Raw genomic sequence first — 15,505 nt, forward strand, 5'->3', positions numbered from 1 at the left:
GATGAGCCCTGCGTGTCAACCTGTGAACACCACTCCATCACCAGCCAGCAGCTGTTAATTCCTCGCCAGCAACACCAGCTATTAAAATCACTTCTCTCTTCTTCCTCTTCTGCCGTCGCCACTGCTGCCAGATCACCACATCTCACCAGCCAACAGCCAGCGACTATATATATCTTTACTTATATATAAAAGGCATTGTGTGTGTGCGTATGTGTATGATTTTGTTCCTTATGGACTCCAAAATAGCTGGACCGATATATTTTTGAAATTTCGCACAAATGTACTTTAGGCGTCTGAGAGTGTTCGTAGATAGGTTTTGTATGATGTTGGTCGCTGATAAATATAAAAAATCGATGATCAAAAAATTCTAAAGGAACAGTCTGATTTTTACCGAAATTAATACCCTTATACAGCCTAACATCATAAGTGCATTTAAGAAATTTTATCACCACACAAGCAGAAGGGCCCAGACATATTAAATCAACAGTAGGTTCTTTGATAAGACAGGGACAAGTTCGAAATGAATGTTTCTGTTTACAGCACAACTGAACCATGGTACTTGACTTTTGCATTAAACTTTAATTCAAGCCTTTACATGAAAATAATTTTATATAAAATCAACATTAGGTTCTCTACATGGCAATGTAGACTACAATGTATTGTGAATAAAGTCACTGCAGGAAGGCATGTGAAGCTTCTGGTGCATCATGATGGATCCCCACTAGAGCAGGCAATCAATCGATTTGATTGCAAAAATGGGCGAGCTCACCAATTTCGATGACAATAAAAAAGAATCATACAGCAGCAAACGCCATATATAGGTATATATGTAAAGTACAGTATGAATCTGGAGCTGGACTTGCCAGCTTGTTTTTGCTTCAAAGTTCGAAATACTTGAAATACTTGACATCAACATATCCTATATGCCACAACCATTACATTTTTCTTTTTCCTAGATAATAATATCTCCCTCCCGAAATCCAGCACTGCTGATTGGCTGCGATGTAGACATTCTCATATTCTGCTATTTGCATCTTCCACCATTAAACGAACAGTTTGGCACTTATAAACATGCCGCCATTTATTTACATATCTATTTGTTTATATTTTTTTCTAAAATTATCTACGTTACCTTTGCATTTTGGGACTGTACCAATATTATAGTAAGGCATTGTTTTGCCATTACATGTATTCAACCACGGAAATCCGAGACCAAACGTATACAAAGCTACGTAAAACTGCTTCTTCCTTCACTTACCCCCGTCACTACTCACTCTCCCCCTCTCTCTCACTCTCTCACTATTCATTTAGCAATGAACGGTTCGACACTTAGGAACATGCAGCCATTTATTTACATATCCATTTCTTTCCATTCTTTTTTTTTTTGTTGTTGTTAAATTACCTTTGCATTTCGGGACTTTACTGATATTATATTAAGCCATTGTTTTTGCCATTATATTTATTCTCTTTTTTGTATCACGTGACATTTTCTTGGCAGTTGTGTGTGTTGATCTACTTGTATTGTGCTTTCCTCCGCTATTCGATGAGTCCTCATTCATTTTTTTTTTTTACATTCTGTCATTAATGATATGCGTCATTTATTCTTATTTCTATTTATTTATTTATTTATTTTAGTTCATTTAAATCCGGACCATTGTCCTCATCTTTCATCGTGGTTGTTTCACAAAGTTACATCCAACTACTCCCTCAACTTCAGTTGGTCAATAACCTGGTGAGCCAACAACATCTATGAAGCGCTGTAATTGCTGATGATTCAATTACAAGATTCATCATTCCGACACCATTGCGGTTAATCACCAGACGAAGGCCAGAGGAATAGTGGGGCGAAATGTTGTGAAACAATAACTATAAACGTTAAGGATAACAGTCTGCATTTATATAAATAACTAAACTGTTTTCTTTATTTATTCAATTTATACCTATGAGCTTTCCCGTGATTTTCCGCTATTTGCATAAATGAAACAACATTCGTCACACTAATTGTTTCTTTATGATAAACATAGTTATATCGCAAGATCCCCACACAGTTACATAAACGAAGGACGGGACGAGGAGGAACTATGGAACAACAATGGCGGCGCGGAGACAAATATTGTTTGTCGGCAAAATGTTCAGAGCCGTATTAAACACACATCGGGGTGTCAAAACACATCCACTCCCACACCCACACCAACAGCATAACCCGCAAATCATCCGGGTGGAAAACACTTAAACGGCATTAACTAAATTAGGAGTAGAAATATTAATAATACACCTGACAACCCCTCTCACATGCACTTCAAACATAAATAGTTAGGTCACGGAGTACGGTCGCGACGTAATTCCTACATAAGTTGATTTGCAATGTTTACAGCTTTGATGGGATATATACAACTGAATATACCTCCAAATAAGCGAATCCCTGATGTGTGGTTAATTACGGAAAACTAACACAAATAAAAAATACGACAGCCATTTTTGTCTCGGAGCCGCTATGTCCCCTACTACGTCCGCGCTCGCTGTATAAATAAGCCGACCGTCAGAGAAAAAAGTCAGTTACCTGCAGATTGCCAACCAGAGCGGATCGCCTCGCTGACGGTATCAGCAGCAGCAGCAGCCACGCCAGTTCTCTTCAGCCCTTTCCAGCAGCAGCAGCAGCCACAGCCGTTCGCCTCAGCTCTTTCCAGCAGCAGCAGCAGCCACAGCCGTTCCCCTCAGCTCTTTCTAGCAGCACCAGCAACAGCCACAGCCATCCCCCTCAGCTCTTTCCAGCAGCACCAGCAGCAGCACCAGCCACAGCCGATCCCCTCAACTCTTTGCAGCAGCAGCAGCGGCAGCTCCCCTCTCGGCGACAGCAGTTGATTCAAAAGTGCTTGGTCACCTATCACTGTTTGTTCCCTGAGGCCTACCACCAGAGGACTCCACCTCTCTTCAGCAGCTCCCCTCTCGGCGACAGCAGTTGATTCAAAGATGCTTAGTCACCTATCATTGTTTGTTCCCGGAGGCCTAGCACCAGAGGACTCCAACCTACAATAACACCTGGATCCCTATTCCGGTCTTCCTGACGCCTAGTAGACCGTGTATACCAATTCACCTTGACCCTCAATAAAGGTTTGAACTGAATTACTTCGTTTGTTCTCCTTGCTTCCATACGCTCATGTTATTATATAACAACTGGTGTCAGAGTGTTCAGCAAGATGTGTACAGACAGCTACGAGGGTTTCACGCGGTCGGAACTATTCACATTAATTAAAGAACAGAAGCATCTGCTATTCAACCTGAGGACAGGCTCGACACAACTGTCAGAAGAGGCACTTCAGGAGATCCTAAACGACATAGATGCCATGACAACAGCCCTGAGATCAACAGCAATAACAACAGCTACCACAAGCAGCGACTACAGCATGCTAATGCGCCAGTAAACAATTCGAGACGCCATGAGACAACAGAAGCCCTTCCACCCTGGACAGGACGTAAATCAATTCATATCAGCACTCACCAAAATATATGCAATACATGTCTTACCAGAGGTAACAACATACCCAAGTCTGGAGGGCGAATTTGTCAAGTCCGCAAAAGACATGCTGGACCAGGGTATATTTCAGCAAATGCTGGACTCTGCACAAGGCACATCCACCTTCAACAACCTGAACCTTCAACAACCTGAAGGAGTATCTACTAACAACCCACGGCAGCCAAATGACCACCTTCCAACATTTAAGCAAAGCCTGGGACTTAGAACGACATGATGGCGAAAAACTAACAGATTTTGCTGGTCGACTCAAAACCACGCTCAGGGAAGCAGCCGTCCACATCAAGGCAAAACACAGAAAGGACAGAAACAACGAATTATCCGTTGATGGACTCATATCAATCATAGGTGCAACGCTTATGAGTGAAAAGGTGAAAGCATGGAAAACAAACATCTACCCTCACCTCGTCAGAACAATGGACAACCACTATACGGCAACTGGTATAGCGGCGGAAGCACAGCGATACCTGGATCGCGGCATAAAATCTGATGTCACCACTTCCCAAGACTCCGCACTTCTCTCTCAAGAGCACTACCCGAGCCAAAGAAAGCCCCACCACGTAACAAACATGCACACGCACTCTAGTGGACACAATCACTCAAACTTTATGGATGCACACAAGAAAACCGATCAACGTCAACATCAGCAACAAGAAACTCGCAGACAAACAGTAGGTTTCCCTGTATGCCAGAGATACCTCAGAGGCCTACCCTGCTTTAAGCAAAATTGCAAATACCGTCACCCACCCCGCACCCAAACACAAGCCCTTGTTGCAACAACAGACGACAACATGCCAGAGACAGAGGACCAGGATTTTCACTTCGGTCAGGACGAGATGTGATGCCCCGCCCGACCCGCTTCAATATCAGTCATCACATCTTCAATTTTCAAGAACGAACCAACTACTCACCACTTGTCCACTCCACCTTTTACATTGGCGACACAAAATTCTCAGACATCGTGATGCTCGATTCCGGATGCTCGACCTGCATCATACCAGCATCGCAGCTGCCAGACGAGGCCAAGAAACACATAAAACGCTCGGACGTCCAAGTGAGGGGCATCAATGGTAGCATTACCGCGCTTGGCCAACTAACATGCGACATTATAATCGGCAACCAGGACACACCCACATTCTCTGGCATAAACACCCTAATAACGGCACAATCTACACCAATCCTGATTGGCCAAAACATCTTATGCCATGATACCTCATCTCGTACACGGTCGACAACGAAAAAGCGAAAGTGGAGTTCAAGTGCACACTCGCTCAAGGAGGCTCCACACACACATCTAACATCGTACGGCAAACGTCGTCACCAAACAGTGCCACAGGCGACTCACATACCAATGTCATCCAGGACTACCTTGCTATCGGACCCCATCATGAACTCCACACCTTGGACGAAAAGCTTACATTGCTAAAACACAACACAGGACACACACTACCAAACCATCCTAACCGAGACGAACTAGAGGCCACCACCAACCTATTAATCCGCTATGCCGATATCATCGGTACTGAAAATGGCAACAAGGGCACATTCATCTGTCCCATTCGGATACCAACCAATGGCCAATCACGCAGCCAAAAACAACATCCAATTGTCCAAGCCTTGGAAGAGGAGGTTAATGCCGAGATTGGCCGCATGGCAAACAAAGGCATCATTGAAGCCTGCAGCGACCCCAAAGGTTTCAACAGTCCAGTATTTGCCGTACGTAAGAAAAATGGGTCAATTCGCGTTGTTGCAAACTTTAAAAGAACGCTAAACAAGGTGCTAGTCGACCTGGACCCCTACCCAATACCCAGGATGGATCACCTGCTCAACAAAATCAGCAAGGGCAACAGGTATTTTGCATCCCTTGATCTGTGTAGTGGATATTGGCAGATTGAAATAGATGAGCAGGACCGGCACAAAACAGCCTTCACATGGAAGGACAAATGCTACCAGTACACTCGCCTGGCTTTTGGTCTCACTTCAGCCGGACAAATCTTCTCCCGTTGCATAGCAGAGGCTTTAGCCACAGTCACATCACGCAGCAACATATCATCTTACATCGACAACAACCTGGTGCATGCTAAGACGTTCAACAAAACAATTGTTCATGGCCCTTGGACTTAAGCTGAACCCAGACAAATGCTCCTTCCTAGCACCTGAGGCAAAATTTCTCGGCCGCATAATAAACAGTGAAGGGTTCAAGGCTGACCCCGAATATGTTCATGCCATAGGAAAAATGAAACCCCCAACCTCAAGAAAGGAACTCCAAAGTCTCATCGGCCACCTGGTTTGGATCAGACAATTCCTTGAGACGTGCCTTCATGAACAGATCAAATCGAGCATGTTCTCAAAACTCATGGCTCCTATACACGAGCTCAACAAGGCCAACAAGCGATTCCACTGGACCGAGAATGCGGACAGAGCATTCAGGAAAATCAAGGACCGATTATCCTCCCCGCCGGTTATCTCATTTCCAGACTTCTCCATGCCCTTCACGCTCACTACTGATGCCAGTGATGTCGCATGAGGAGCAATCCTGATGCAAGAGTCCAGCAGCGGGAAGAAGAACATTGTCGCAGTCGTGTCCCATTCCTTCAATACAACAGAGCAAAACTGGTCCACAACGGAACGTGAGGCATATGCAGTGAAGTGGGCGATACTGAAATTTGACTACTTTCTACGTAACCGTCCCTTCATTGTGTTCACCGACCACAGATCGCTGACATATCTTGACCAACGAGAATTCAATAATGCAAAAATACGAAGATGGCAGGATGAGATATCGTGCTACAAATTCGTATTAGAATATGTGGAGGGTGAATCTAACGTTTGGGCTGATATGCTCAGCAGAGGCTGTGGACAGAAGATCAAGACTCCCAGCGACCCCAATCCAGCAGGAAGGACATTCACACTGGATGGCTCGAGCTTACGCATCTACATCCCATCATGGTGCGTCGGTGACATCGACAATCTGAAACTGCACACACCACAGAACGCTCACACACAAAGACGCATGAGCGACGCGTTTTTCGCATACCACACCTACTGCTCCATTCCTGCTGAACAAATCTGTGAACACCTGGATATTGCAACTGAACAACAGAAGGATGAGACCCTGGCCGGAATCATACACGCACTCCAAGCATCATACCCGGACGGTCCACAAATTGATCCCGACGACCACCGAGCTAAGTTGTTCAAGAGAAAGCTACATCAATTCTTCTTAGAACCGGGAACCATGGTCCTAATGATAAGAGACCACAAACATTCCCTTAGGCTGGTCGTACCATACAAGCTCAGACCCAAATACCTCCATCAAGCACATGACAACAACCACTCAGGCATAACACAGATGCAGGAACTCCTCTCCAGTTACTGGTGGGAATCAACGACATCAAGGTTTATGCTGATTCCTACATCACATGTGCAAAATGCAAGGGAAATTATGGTAGACGCACCCGCTGGCCCATGGGCCACTGCAAGCGGGGTAAGAGACCTTTTGAACTCATCTTTGTGGACTTTGTCACAATGCCCAACTCAAAGGGAAAAAGATATATACTTACAATACTGGACAGCTTCAGCCGGCATCTCATCGCTATACCATGTGCAAGAGACCGTGCCATTGACACCGCCCGTGGCCTGTACCAGTTCTTCCTCCGACACAGAGAAATCCCACGCATAGTGTCTTCCGACCGAGGCACACACTTCACAGGGGAAGTATATCGACAGTTCTGCGAACAAATGGCCATCACACAGGAACTGCATTGCCCTTGGCGCCCACAGAGCTCAGGGAACATAGAGAGACAACACCGGACAATGAAGAACGCCATCTACATGCTGTGTGAAGACAGGAATTGCGAGTGGACAGATGTTCTCGAATCGGTTGTGTCATCCATGAATGCCACGACCAATAAGGCCACCGGTGTCTCCCCGCATTTCACAATCACGTGTCGCTACCCTAGCATTGGCTACCAACACCCCACAGAAAGGAAGCCAGGAGCGATGACCCAGGTGCATATGGCATGCAAATTAATGCCCTGCTAAGGCAGGTTCACCACCATGTCGCCCTGGCCAATGATGAAGCAGATCACAAAATGGAGAGCCGCGCAAAGCACTTCTCCCACAAGAACCCGCTACAAGTAGGAGACAAGGTACTACTTCACCGCCCTCAATCAGCCACGGCCCAATCAACACACATGCAATGGATAGGAAGCTTCACTATCACCAAAACCAACAGCATGATGTATCAAGTACAAGATGAGAGCGGCATCATAACCTGGATACACCGGGCGCACATCCGACGAATAGCACCGCACCTGTCTATCACAGACCTCCCACCCCAACCCAGTATCACTGATGAACAGCAGCCCACGAACGGCCCCACATGAAATCCTGACGAGAATCGGATGCCATCCTCACAAGCCAGTCAACCCAGAAGATTACCAGCCAGAACAACAAGAGGACAACTCCCTACACGCTTCAGAGACTTCGTCATGTAAATATGATCGAGATCTGGGGGGGCATTGTTATATCGCAAGATCCCCACACAGTTACATAAACGAAGCACGAGACGAGGAGGAACTATGGAACAACAATGGCGGCGCGGAGACAAATGTTGTTTGTCGGCAAAATGTTCAGAGCCGAATTAAACACACATTGGGGTGTCAAAACACATCCACACCCACACCCACATCAACAGCATTAACCGGCAAATAATCCGGGTGGAAAACACATTAACGGCATCAACTAATTTAGGAGTAGAAATATTAATAATACACCTGACAACCCCTCTCACATGCACTTCAAACATAAATAGTTAGGTCACGGAGTACGGTCGCGATGTAATTCCTACATAAGTTGATTTGCAATGTTTACAGCTTTGATGGGATATATACAACTGAATATACCTCCAAATAAGCGAATCCCTGATGTGTGGTTAATTACGGAAAACTAACACAAATAAAAAATACGACAGCCATTTTTGTCTCGGAGCCGCTATGTCCCCTACTACGTCCGCGCTCGCTGTATAAATAAGCCGACCGTCAGAGAAAAAGTCAGTTACCTGCAGATTGCCAACCAGAGCGGATCGCCTCGCTGACGGTATCAGCAGCAGCAGCAGCCACGCCAGTTCTCTTCAGCCCTTTCCAGCAGCAGCAGCCACAGCCGTTCGCCTCAGCTCTTTCCAGCAGCAGCAGCAGCAACAGCCGTTCCCCTCAGCTCTTTCTAGCAGCGGCAGCAGCAGCCACAGCCGTTCCCCTCAGCTCTTTCTAGCAGCTGCAGCAGCAGCCACAGCCGTTCCCCTCAGCTCTTTCCAGCAGCAACAGCCACAGCCATCCCTCTCAACTCTTTCCAGCAGCAGCAGCAGCAGCCACAGCCGTTCCCCTCAGCTCTTTCCAGCAGCAGCAGCAGCCACAGCCGATCCCCTCAACTCTTTTCAGCAGCAGCAGCAGCAGCCACAGCCGTTCCCCTCAGCTCTTTCCAGCAGCAGCAGCAGCAGCAGCAGCATCAGCAGCCACAGCCGATCCCCTCCACTCTTTGCAGCAGCAGCAGCGGCAGCTCCCCTCTCGGCGACAGCAGTTGATTCAAAAGTGCTTGGTCACCTATCACTGTTTGTTCCCTGAGGCCTACCACCAGAGGACTCCACCTCTCTTCAGCAGCTCCCCTCCAGGCGACAGCAGTTGATTCAAAGATGCTTAGTCACCTATCATTGTTTGTTCCCGGAGGCCTACCACCAGAGGACTCCAACCTACAATAACACCTGGATCCCTATTCCGGCCTTCCTGACGCCTAGTAGACCGTGTATACCAATTCACCTTGACCCTCAATAAAGGTTTGAACTGAATTACTTCGTTTGTTCTCCTTGCTTCCATACGCTCGTGTTATTATATAACAATACCTTTTGTCTTCTTTGTTATTTTTGTTTTTTCTTTTGTGTTTGTTCTCCACTTAAATAATATGAGCCACAACAATTCGATATTTTGTTAAAAGTGAAAATATGTGTGTGTGTGTGTGTGTGTGTGTGTGTGTGTGTGTGTGTGAACATTTCCCTACCAAATAACTCTGTCAATTTTCAGTCTAGAAACTCGAGATTTGACATAAAGAGTATCGAGATTTTGGAAAATCTTTTTAATCAGTTTCCATCCAGAAATTTGGCTGTCAAGGGATAAAAGTTCAACGACTTGACCTTTGAGAACTTTACCAAACTCCTCTGTCAATTTTGGGTCGAAACACTTGAAATTTTAAATGTAGGTTACTTGGACGTGGATCAAACTTTTTAATTTGATTCGAGATCCAAACGATAAATGTTATGGGGGTCAAAATTGGGGTCAAATTAAAAAATATTTGACCTCTGCGGTCTCTACCAAATTACTCATCCAATTTCTGATATAAACATTTGAAAATAAATTTACATAAAGGGTAGTCAGAGATAGGGCAAGCTTTTTAATTGGTTTGCGTCGAAAATTTGAGCTGCCAAGGGCTTAAAGTTCAAAAGATTTGACAGTTGCGGTGTCTAGCAAACTACTCAGCCAATTTTGGGTCCAAACATTTGAAATTTATACATAACGGGTATTCAGACATGTGGCAAGCATTTTAATCAGTTTTGGGGCGAAAATTTGTCTGGCAAGAAGTCAAAGTTGAAAGAGTTGACCTTTGCAGAAATTCCTCTGCCAATTTTGAGTCCAAAGACTTGAAATTTTAGATGTAGGTAACTTGGACATGGATTAAAGTTTGTATTTTGATTTGAGACGAAAATAATAAATGTTAAGGGGTCAAAATTGGGGTCAAAGTTTCCAAAAATTTCCTATGCGGTCTCTACAAATTACTCAGACAATTTTTGGTCTGAACATTTGAAATTTTACATAAAGTGCATTCACACATACGGCATGTTATGAACAATATATAAGGCCCGAGCAAAGCCGGGCTGAACTGCTAGTTTTTTTATAAAAAGGTTTCATTGGGGGGCGGTCTTCTTATAACATCAATGATTCATCTTTTCTTATATAAAAACATTCTGTTTACAGTAGATATATAAAAATTGCAAAAAGTAAATAAAAAATTAATATTAAAAATAAATAAGCGATACAAAGTGCAAGTTTTCTTGAAATATATATATATATATATATATATATATATATATATATATATATATATATATATATATATATATATATATATTCAGTAAGTTTTATATTTTATTTTTAATTTATTGTATTTATACTTTTTTTCAGTTTCTTTGTTTGGATATTCGTCTGCGTCTGTTACTTTGCTAGTGACTGAGTGCTGGTGCTGGTGTGGTCGAGCCCAAACCATAAGTTACGCAAAATCCCGAGGATCCGGGTATAATTCTACTAGAGTGCCAAACTTTTCTTATACCAAATATAAAAATTAAAGTTGCCTTGAAACTTAAATTCAAATTCTCTTATAACTCCTCGTGCAACGCCAAAAAAAAAAAAAAAAATGGGTCGTGCTAGTTAAATAAAAAACATTTCATTTATATGTTTCCTTTAATCACAAGACTGAAACTTTTGCAATTATTCGTATAAGTATATAAACATGAACATTTTGGTGATTTTGATATAGATACATGTATCTATAAAGTGTGTAAAGAAAGAAAAAGAAAGAAGAAATCGATTTGCGTAAGAGATGGTATGTGTGGTGGTAGGAGCTCTTTTTTGAAAATCATCGCGAAAGGGAAAGAAGAAGAGAAAGAGATAATCATTCGTTGACTCCCTTTTCTTTATGAAATCTTCTCACATAACTCGTCGGTGTATCTTTCTTTCTAGTGAGCAATGTTAGTTTAATTTAAGAGAGGCTTTAGTAATTCATCCATTTTTTTTTTTTTAATTTGATCGCTTAAATTAATTTCTGTTAATGTCAACAAAATCATTGTATATATATACATAGGAATAATTTGAAAGTAATGCATAATCACGTTCATTGCACCGGTTCTCATTAGATCAACAAAGTTAAGCAACATTAAGCCTGGTCAGTACCAGATGGGTGACCAATTTGGGGATTCAAGACGCAATATGTAGGGAGACGTCAACACCTTCCAGCAAAAGTTGCAAAAACGTAACATCGTTATCTTCCCTGACGAGAATATACATGTGACTGGGGACTGCTTGTTGATTTCATACTCCCATGAAACTTCCTTCTTTCTGCTGGTTAAACCCGCATAGGGTTAGTGCCGTTTCCATATATATAGGAAAAATAGGATAATAAAATGACAAATGATTAACACTAAACATTAGTTTATAATGAGTTGCTTAGAAATAGTTATAGAAATTAAGTATTTAGATAACTGTTTTTTGGTGTTTTCATCTGTACTAAACAGACACTATTTCAAAATATTATGTTGTTATATTATTGATTTAAATAAAAATAACACATTTAAATTGTAATATATAAGTGATAAAAAAAATTTTGCCATTTATTCTTTGAGGAGACTAACAGGATTCCTGACCTAGGGATTTAGATGAAACAAGGCAATAGCCATTAGTCGCGTGCTCTCGTGTAATGAATGAATGCGTGAATGTACTTGCAATAACCCTTATCCCTGACGTAATGTACTTGCAATAACCCTTATCCCTGAGTGACTTCCGGGCCTTGATAAGTGGTGATCACTGTGTAAAAAAAAAAAATTGAAATTGAATGATCTGGAGAATGACTTGAATGGCTTTGAGACTGACTGGTTGTAAAGTGGGTGATCATTTTAAATTAAATTAATGCAGAAAAGTGATCCCCCACTTTATATCACAATAAGTGCAGCAGCATGTAGTAAGAACAGATACTAGACTTTGATCTTGGCCAAAAGGCCAAGAAAAGGGTATTTATTTGCTCCCCCACCGAGCAAATTAGGCACAAGGCCGATTTTTAATGTGAGGAGTGAAGGGGAAATGAGGACCAACTCCCCGGGGAGTAGGGGAGCTGGATATTGACAATTGGTATAAAGGGTTGCCCCTACATTGACCAAGATCTTATATGTGGGGCTGGTATTTATTTGCTCCCCCACCGAGCAAATTAGGCACAAGGCCGATTTTTAATGTGAAGAGTGAAGGGGAAATGGGGACCAGCTCCCCGGAGAGTAGGGGAGCTGGATGGTGACAATTGGTATGAAGGGTTGCCCCTACATTGACCAAGGTCTTATATGTGGAGTTGCCCCCACATATGGTCTTTGCTTGCAGTATCTGCCGGAACAGATACTACACTTTGAGATATTAAATCTTTTATTCATATTAAAAATACAGTGAAAATCAACAATGAACAAAAAAACTTAAGCACATGGCCAACTCAAAAGGGGGGATTGTGGGGGTCGTTGGTCATCCTTGTCACTCCAGAACTAAACAAAATCAAAAGTTTCTCCCAGCTACTATCTTCTTTCACCATAATACCGCATTCACCCTTTCGTACTGGGGGACGTCCTACTTAACTCCCAATTTTTAAAACATTTTTTATTGCCGTGTAAAAACAAAAAAGATAACAATAAAATGGTACAATAATTCATTTGTATCGAGGGAGGGGGAAGAAAAAACAAAAGGTGATTAGTAGGACCCTCCCAACCCCGTCTAGTTGATAGACTGCCCGTTCCACTAGGTTTGTAAAAGGAACCTCGCTTCTGTGGGTCAGTCTCTAAGTGGGGATGCCCTCTAGATGCGGGTGAATGGAGAAATGAAAATTTTTGTGGGTAAGGGATGGAGATTAGTTTGTATTTCTTTTTCTCCAAGATGGGTAAAATTTAGAGGAAGGGGTGAAAACAAAAATTGCAGGTAAGAGGGGATGGGGATCTTGGAGGCTTCCTAATCGGAGAGGGATGGAACACACACTCAGCTAGCTGAGAGGCTACTTGTTTAATTTTACTTTACAGAACTGCGCGTTCCACACCTAGGCGGAGAACACATATTCAAATTTGGCTCCTCTTCGTACACAAAAACTTGCTACATGTATCCATTTTCTGTCAAATGCCGTGCGATGCAGCCTTCTTCTATCACATCTGATCTTCACCCGTAGTTGGTGTTTAAAGAAAGCGATCAGATCCTGATCAGAAAAAGACCACCACCCCCCGACAACCTTGCAGACGTGACGTCCAAATCACCATTCTCGCCACGGCTAGGATCGTAACGTAGACCATTTGTCTTTCCCGGTCCCACAGTGGCCTCACGATGTCCACGACATTGGATACGGTAATTGGGCGAGGATGCTCAGGATCGAATTGACAGATGATGTGGAGCGGATCTCACTCTGCTGCTAACCCAAACGCGTGCATAGCAGGTTGTCGGCAGCCCCCTTCACTAGATCCCTTGGCTCGGCACTCTTTCATGTAGGCAGATTCTCCCCGCGGCCTACGACGGCTCCCGATAGAAGGGTCGAGAACGAGGTCGGGGAAGGCAGCAGTAATCATGGGGTGCCACGGTTGGTCATCTTGCATATAGTGGTTCAGGAAGGCCAGCCTCTCAGCGTCTCAATGACATCTCAAGTCTGGAATTCCCAAGCCTACCTCACACAGACGTTGCATATAGACCTGTCTGCTCACCCAGTGTCTTCCTCTGTCCCAAAGAAGCAAGGACAAGAGTTCAACGAGAGCTGTTAGGTGTTGTGCAGGCAGGGGAAATACGGCCAATCGGTAAAGGATGAGAGGAAAGACGTAAGTGGAGCACGCCTCAACTCTACCCTTTAAGGAAAGTTTCCGAGGAAGCCACGAATTGCAGCCTCCACCTTTGACCGTATCACCAACCAATTTTTGTCAAGCTGGAGACCCAGTCCGAACCATACGCCGAGGATCCGAACCGGGCCATCCGACCAGTTAAAGGGCACCGGGAGGTTGGCATTGCCATTCCAGGCGCCCAACCGCAGTCCTGCCGACTTGCTGCGGATTATCTTGGTTCCTGCAATTCTTTCGTACCGAGCGAGCGCCTCCGACACGATCTCAATGTCTCTGAAGCTCGACACAAAGACAGTGACTTACCCACCACTTACTCCCAGTAACCGCCCCACAAAAGGCCAAGAAAAGCTTAAAAAGCTAAGAACAGCATCTATTAACAACAGACCTTTGATCTTAACCAAAAAGGACAAGCACAAAAGTTTTACGGACAGACTGGTCGATAGACGGACCGACGGACCGATGGAGTGACTTATAGAGTCGCTTGCATGTGACTAAAAAATAGAGAAATAAAAATGTAATATCCTTCTTTTAAAACTTCTTTTTCTCTTCCCATCGATTTATCCCCTCTGCTCTTTATTTATCTCCATACTCTTATCTAATCTCTAAATATCATTTCCGACAAAGATAGTAGTTCTTGGTGACCTCCAAAGGAATGAATATTAAAAAAAAAGTGCCCATATTCTGGCAATACTCAAGAAATTATTGTAGCTTTTTTGGTATGTGTTTTCTAGATTTTTCTTTTTTATTACACACGCGCATGCGTGCGTACGAACAACTATCTCCTATAATAGACTAACAGGCCGCAATGCCCGGTCATAAAATACACATAAATATTATATTTTGCAGATTTTTTATTTATTATTATAGAACCAATTCTCTATTGATTATTATCCAATAAATGCTTATGATATAAAAAAATTATGACTTTGGGTACCATCCACTAGAATCGAAACCAGAACATTTAGTGCTCCAACCTTAGTCAGTAGTTATCACTAACAGTATTGTTACCATCTGAGTTACTGACAGATTAATATGAAAGATTAAAACTTAAGGGACTTTGAGCTATGAATGTTTTATTTTGCGCATGCACAAAAGTAACAATAGGAATAATGTTTTATTCAACTTACCCTGGCACGGTAAACAATTTTGTTTTCAATTTTGACCCCTAAGCAGTAATTTTTGCCAGCTAAAAATCCAAATCGAAAGTACTACAGGTCCAAATACACTACATATCAAATCTCAACTGTGTAGACCAAATATTCCAAGAGGAATTTGGTAGAGACTTTTTGTACACACACCAAAGGATTAGTTGG

General features: G+C 43.1%; 1 protein-coding gene and 1 pseudogene across 1 annotated transcript; one reads left to right on the forward strand and one right to left on the reverse strand.

The window, feature by feature from the left end:
- Window positions 1–5,768: 5,768 nt before the first annotated feature.
- Window positions 5,769–6,059, forward strand: LOC145259657 (uncharacterized). Its single transcript, XM_080117313.1, has one exon. The coding sequence runs from the start codon at window positions 5,769–5,771 to the stop codon at window positions 6,057–6,059; it is 291 nt and encodes a 96-aa protein (XP_079973439.1).
- A 6,172-nt stretch (window positions 6,060–12,231) lies between these two features.
- On the reverse strand, window positions 12,232–12,361 carry LOC145260047 (U2 spliceosomal RNA; annotated as a pseudogene).
- Window positions 12,362–15,505: the final 3,144 nt, after the last annotated feature.

Source organism: Euprymna scolopes, chromosome 35 (assembly GCF_053919585.1).
Source record: "Euprymna scolopes isolate OS-2025 chromosome 35, ASM5391958v1, whole genome shotgun sequence".
Classification (NCBI taxonomy): domain Eukaryota; kingdom Metazoa; phylum Mollusca; class Cephalopoda; order Sepiida; family Sepiolidae; genus Euprymna; species Euprymna scolopes.

What these genes read in the sequence shown, in the direction of transcription:
- LOC145259657 (XM_080117313.1), top strand. Translation starts at nt 5,769, where the DNA reads ATGAAACCCCCAACCTCAAGAAAGGAACTCCAAAGTCTCATCGGCCAC.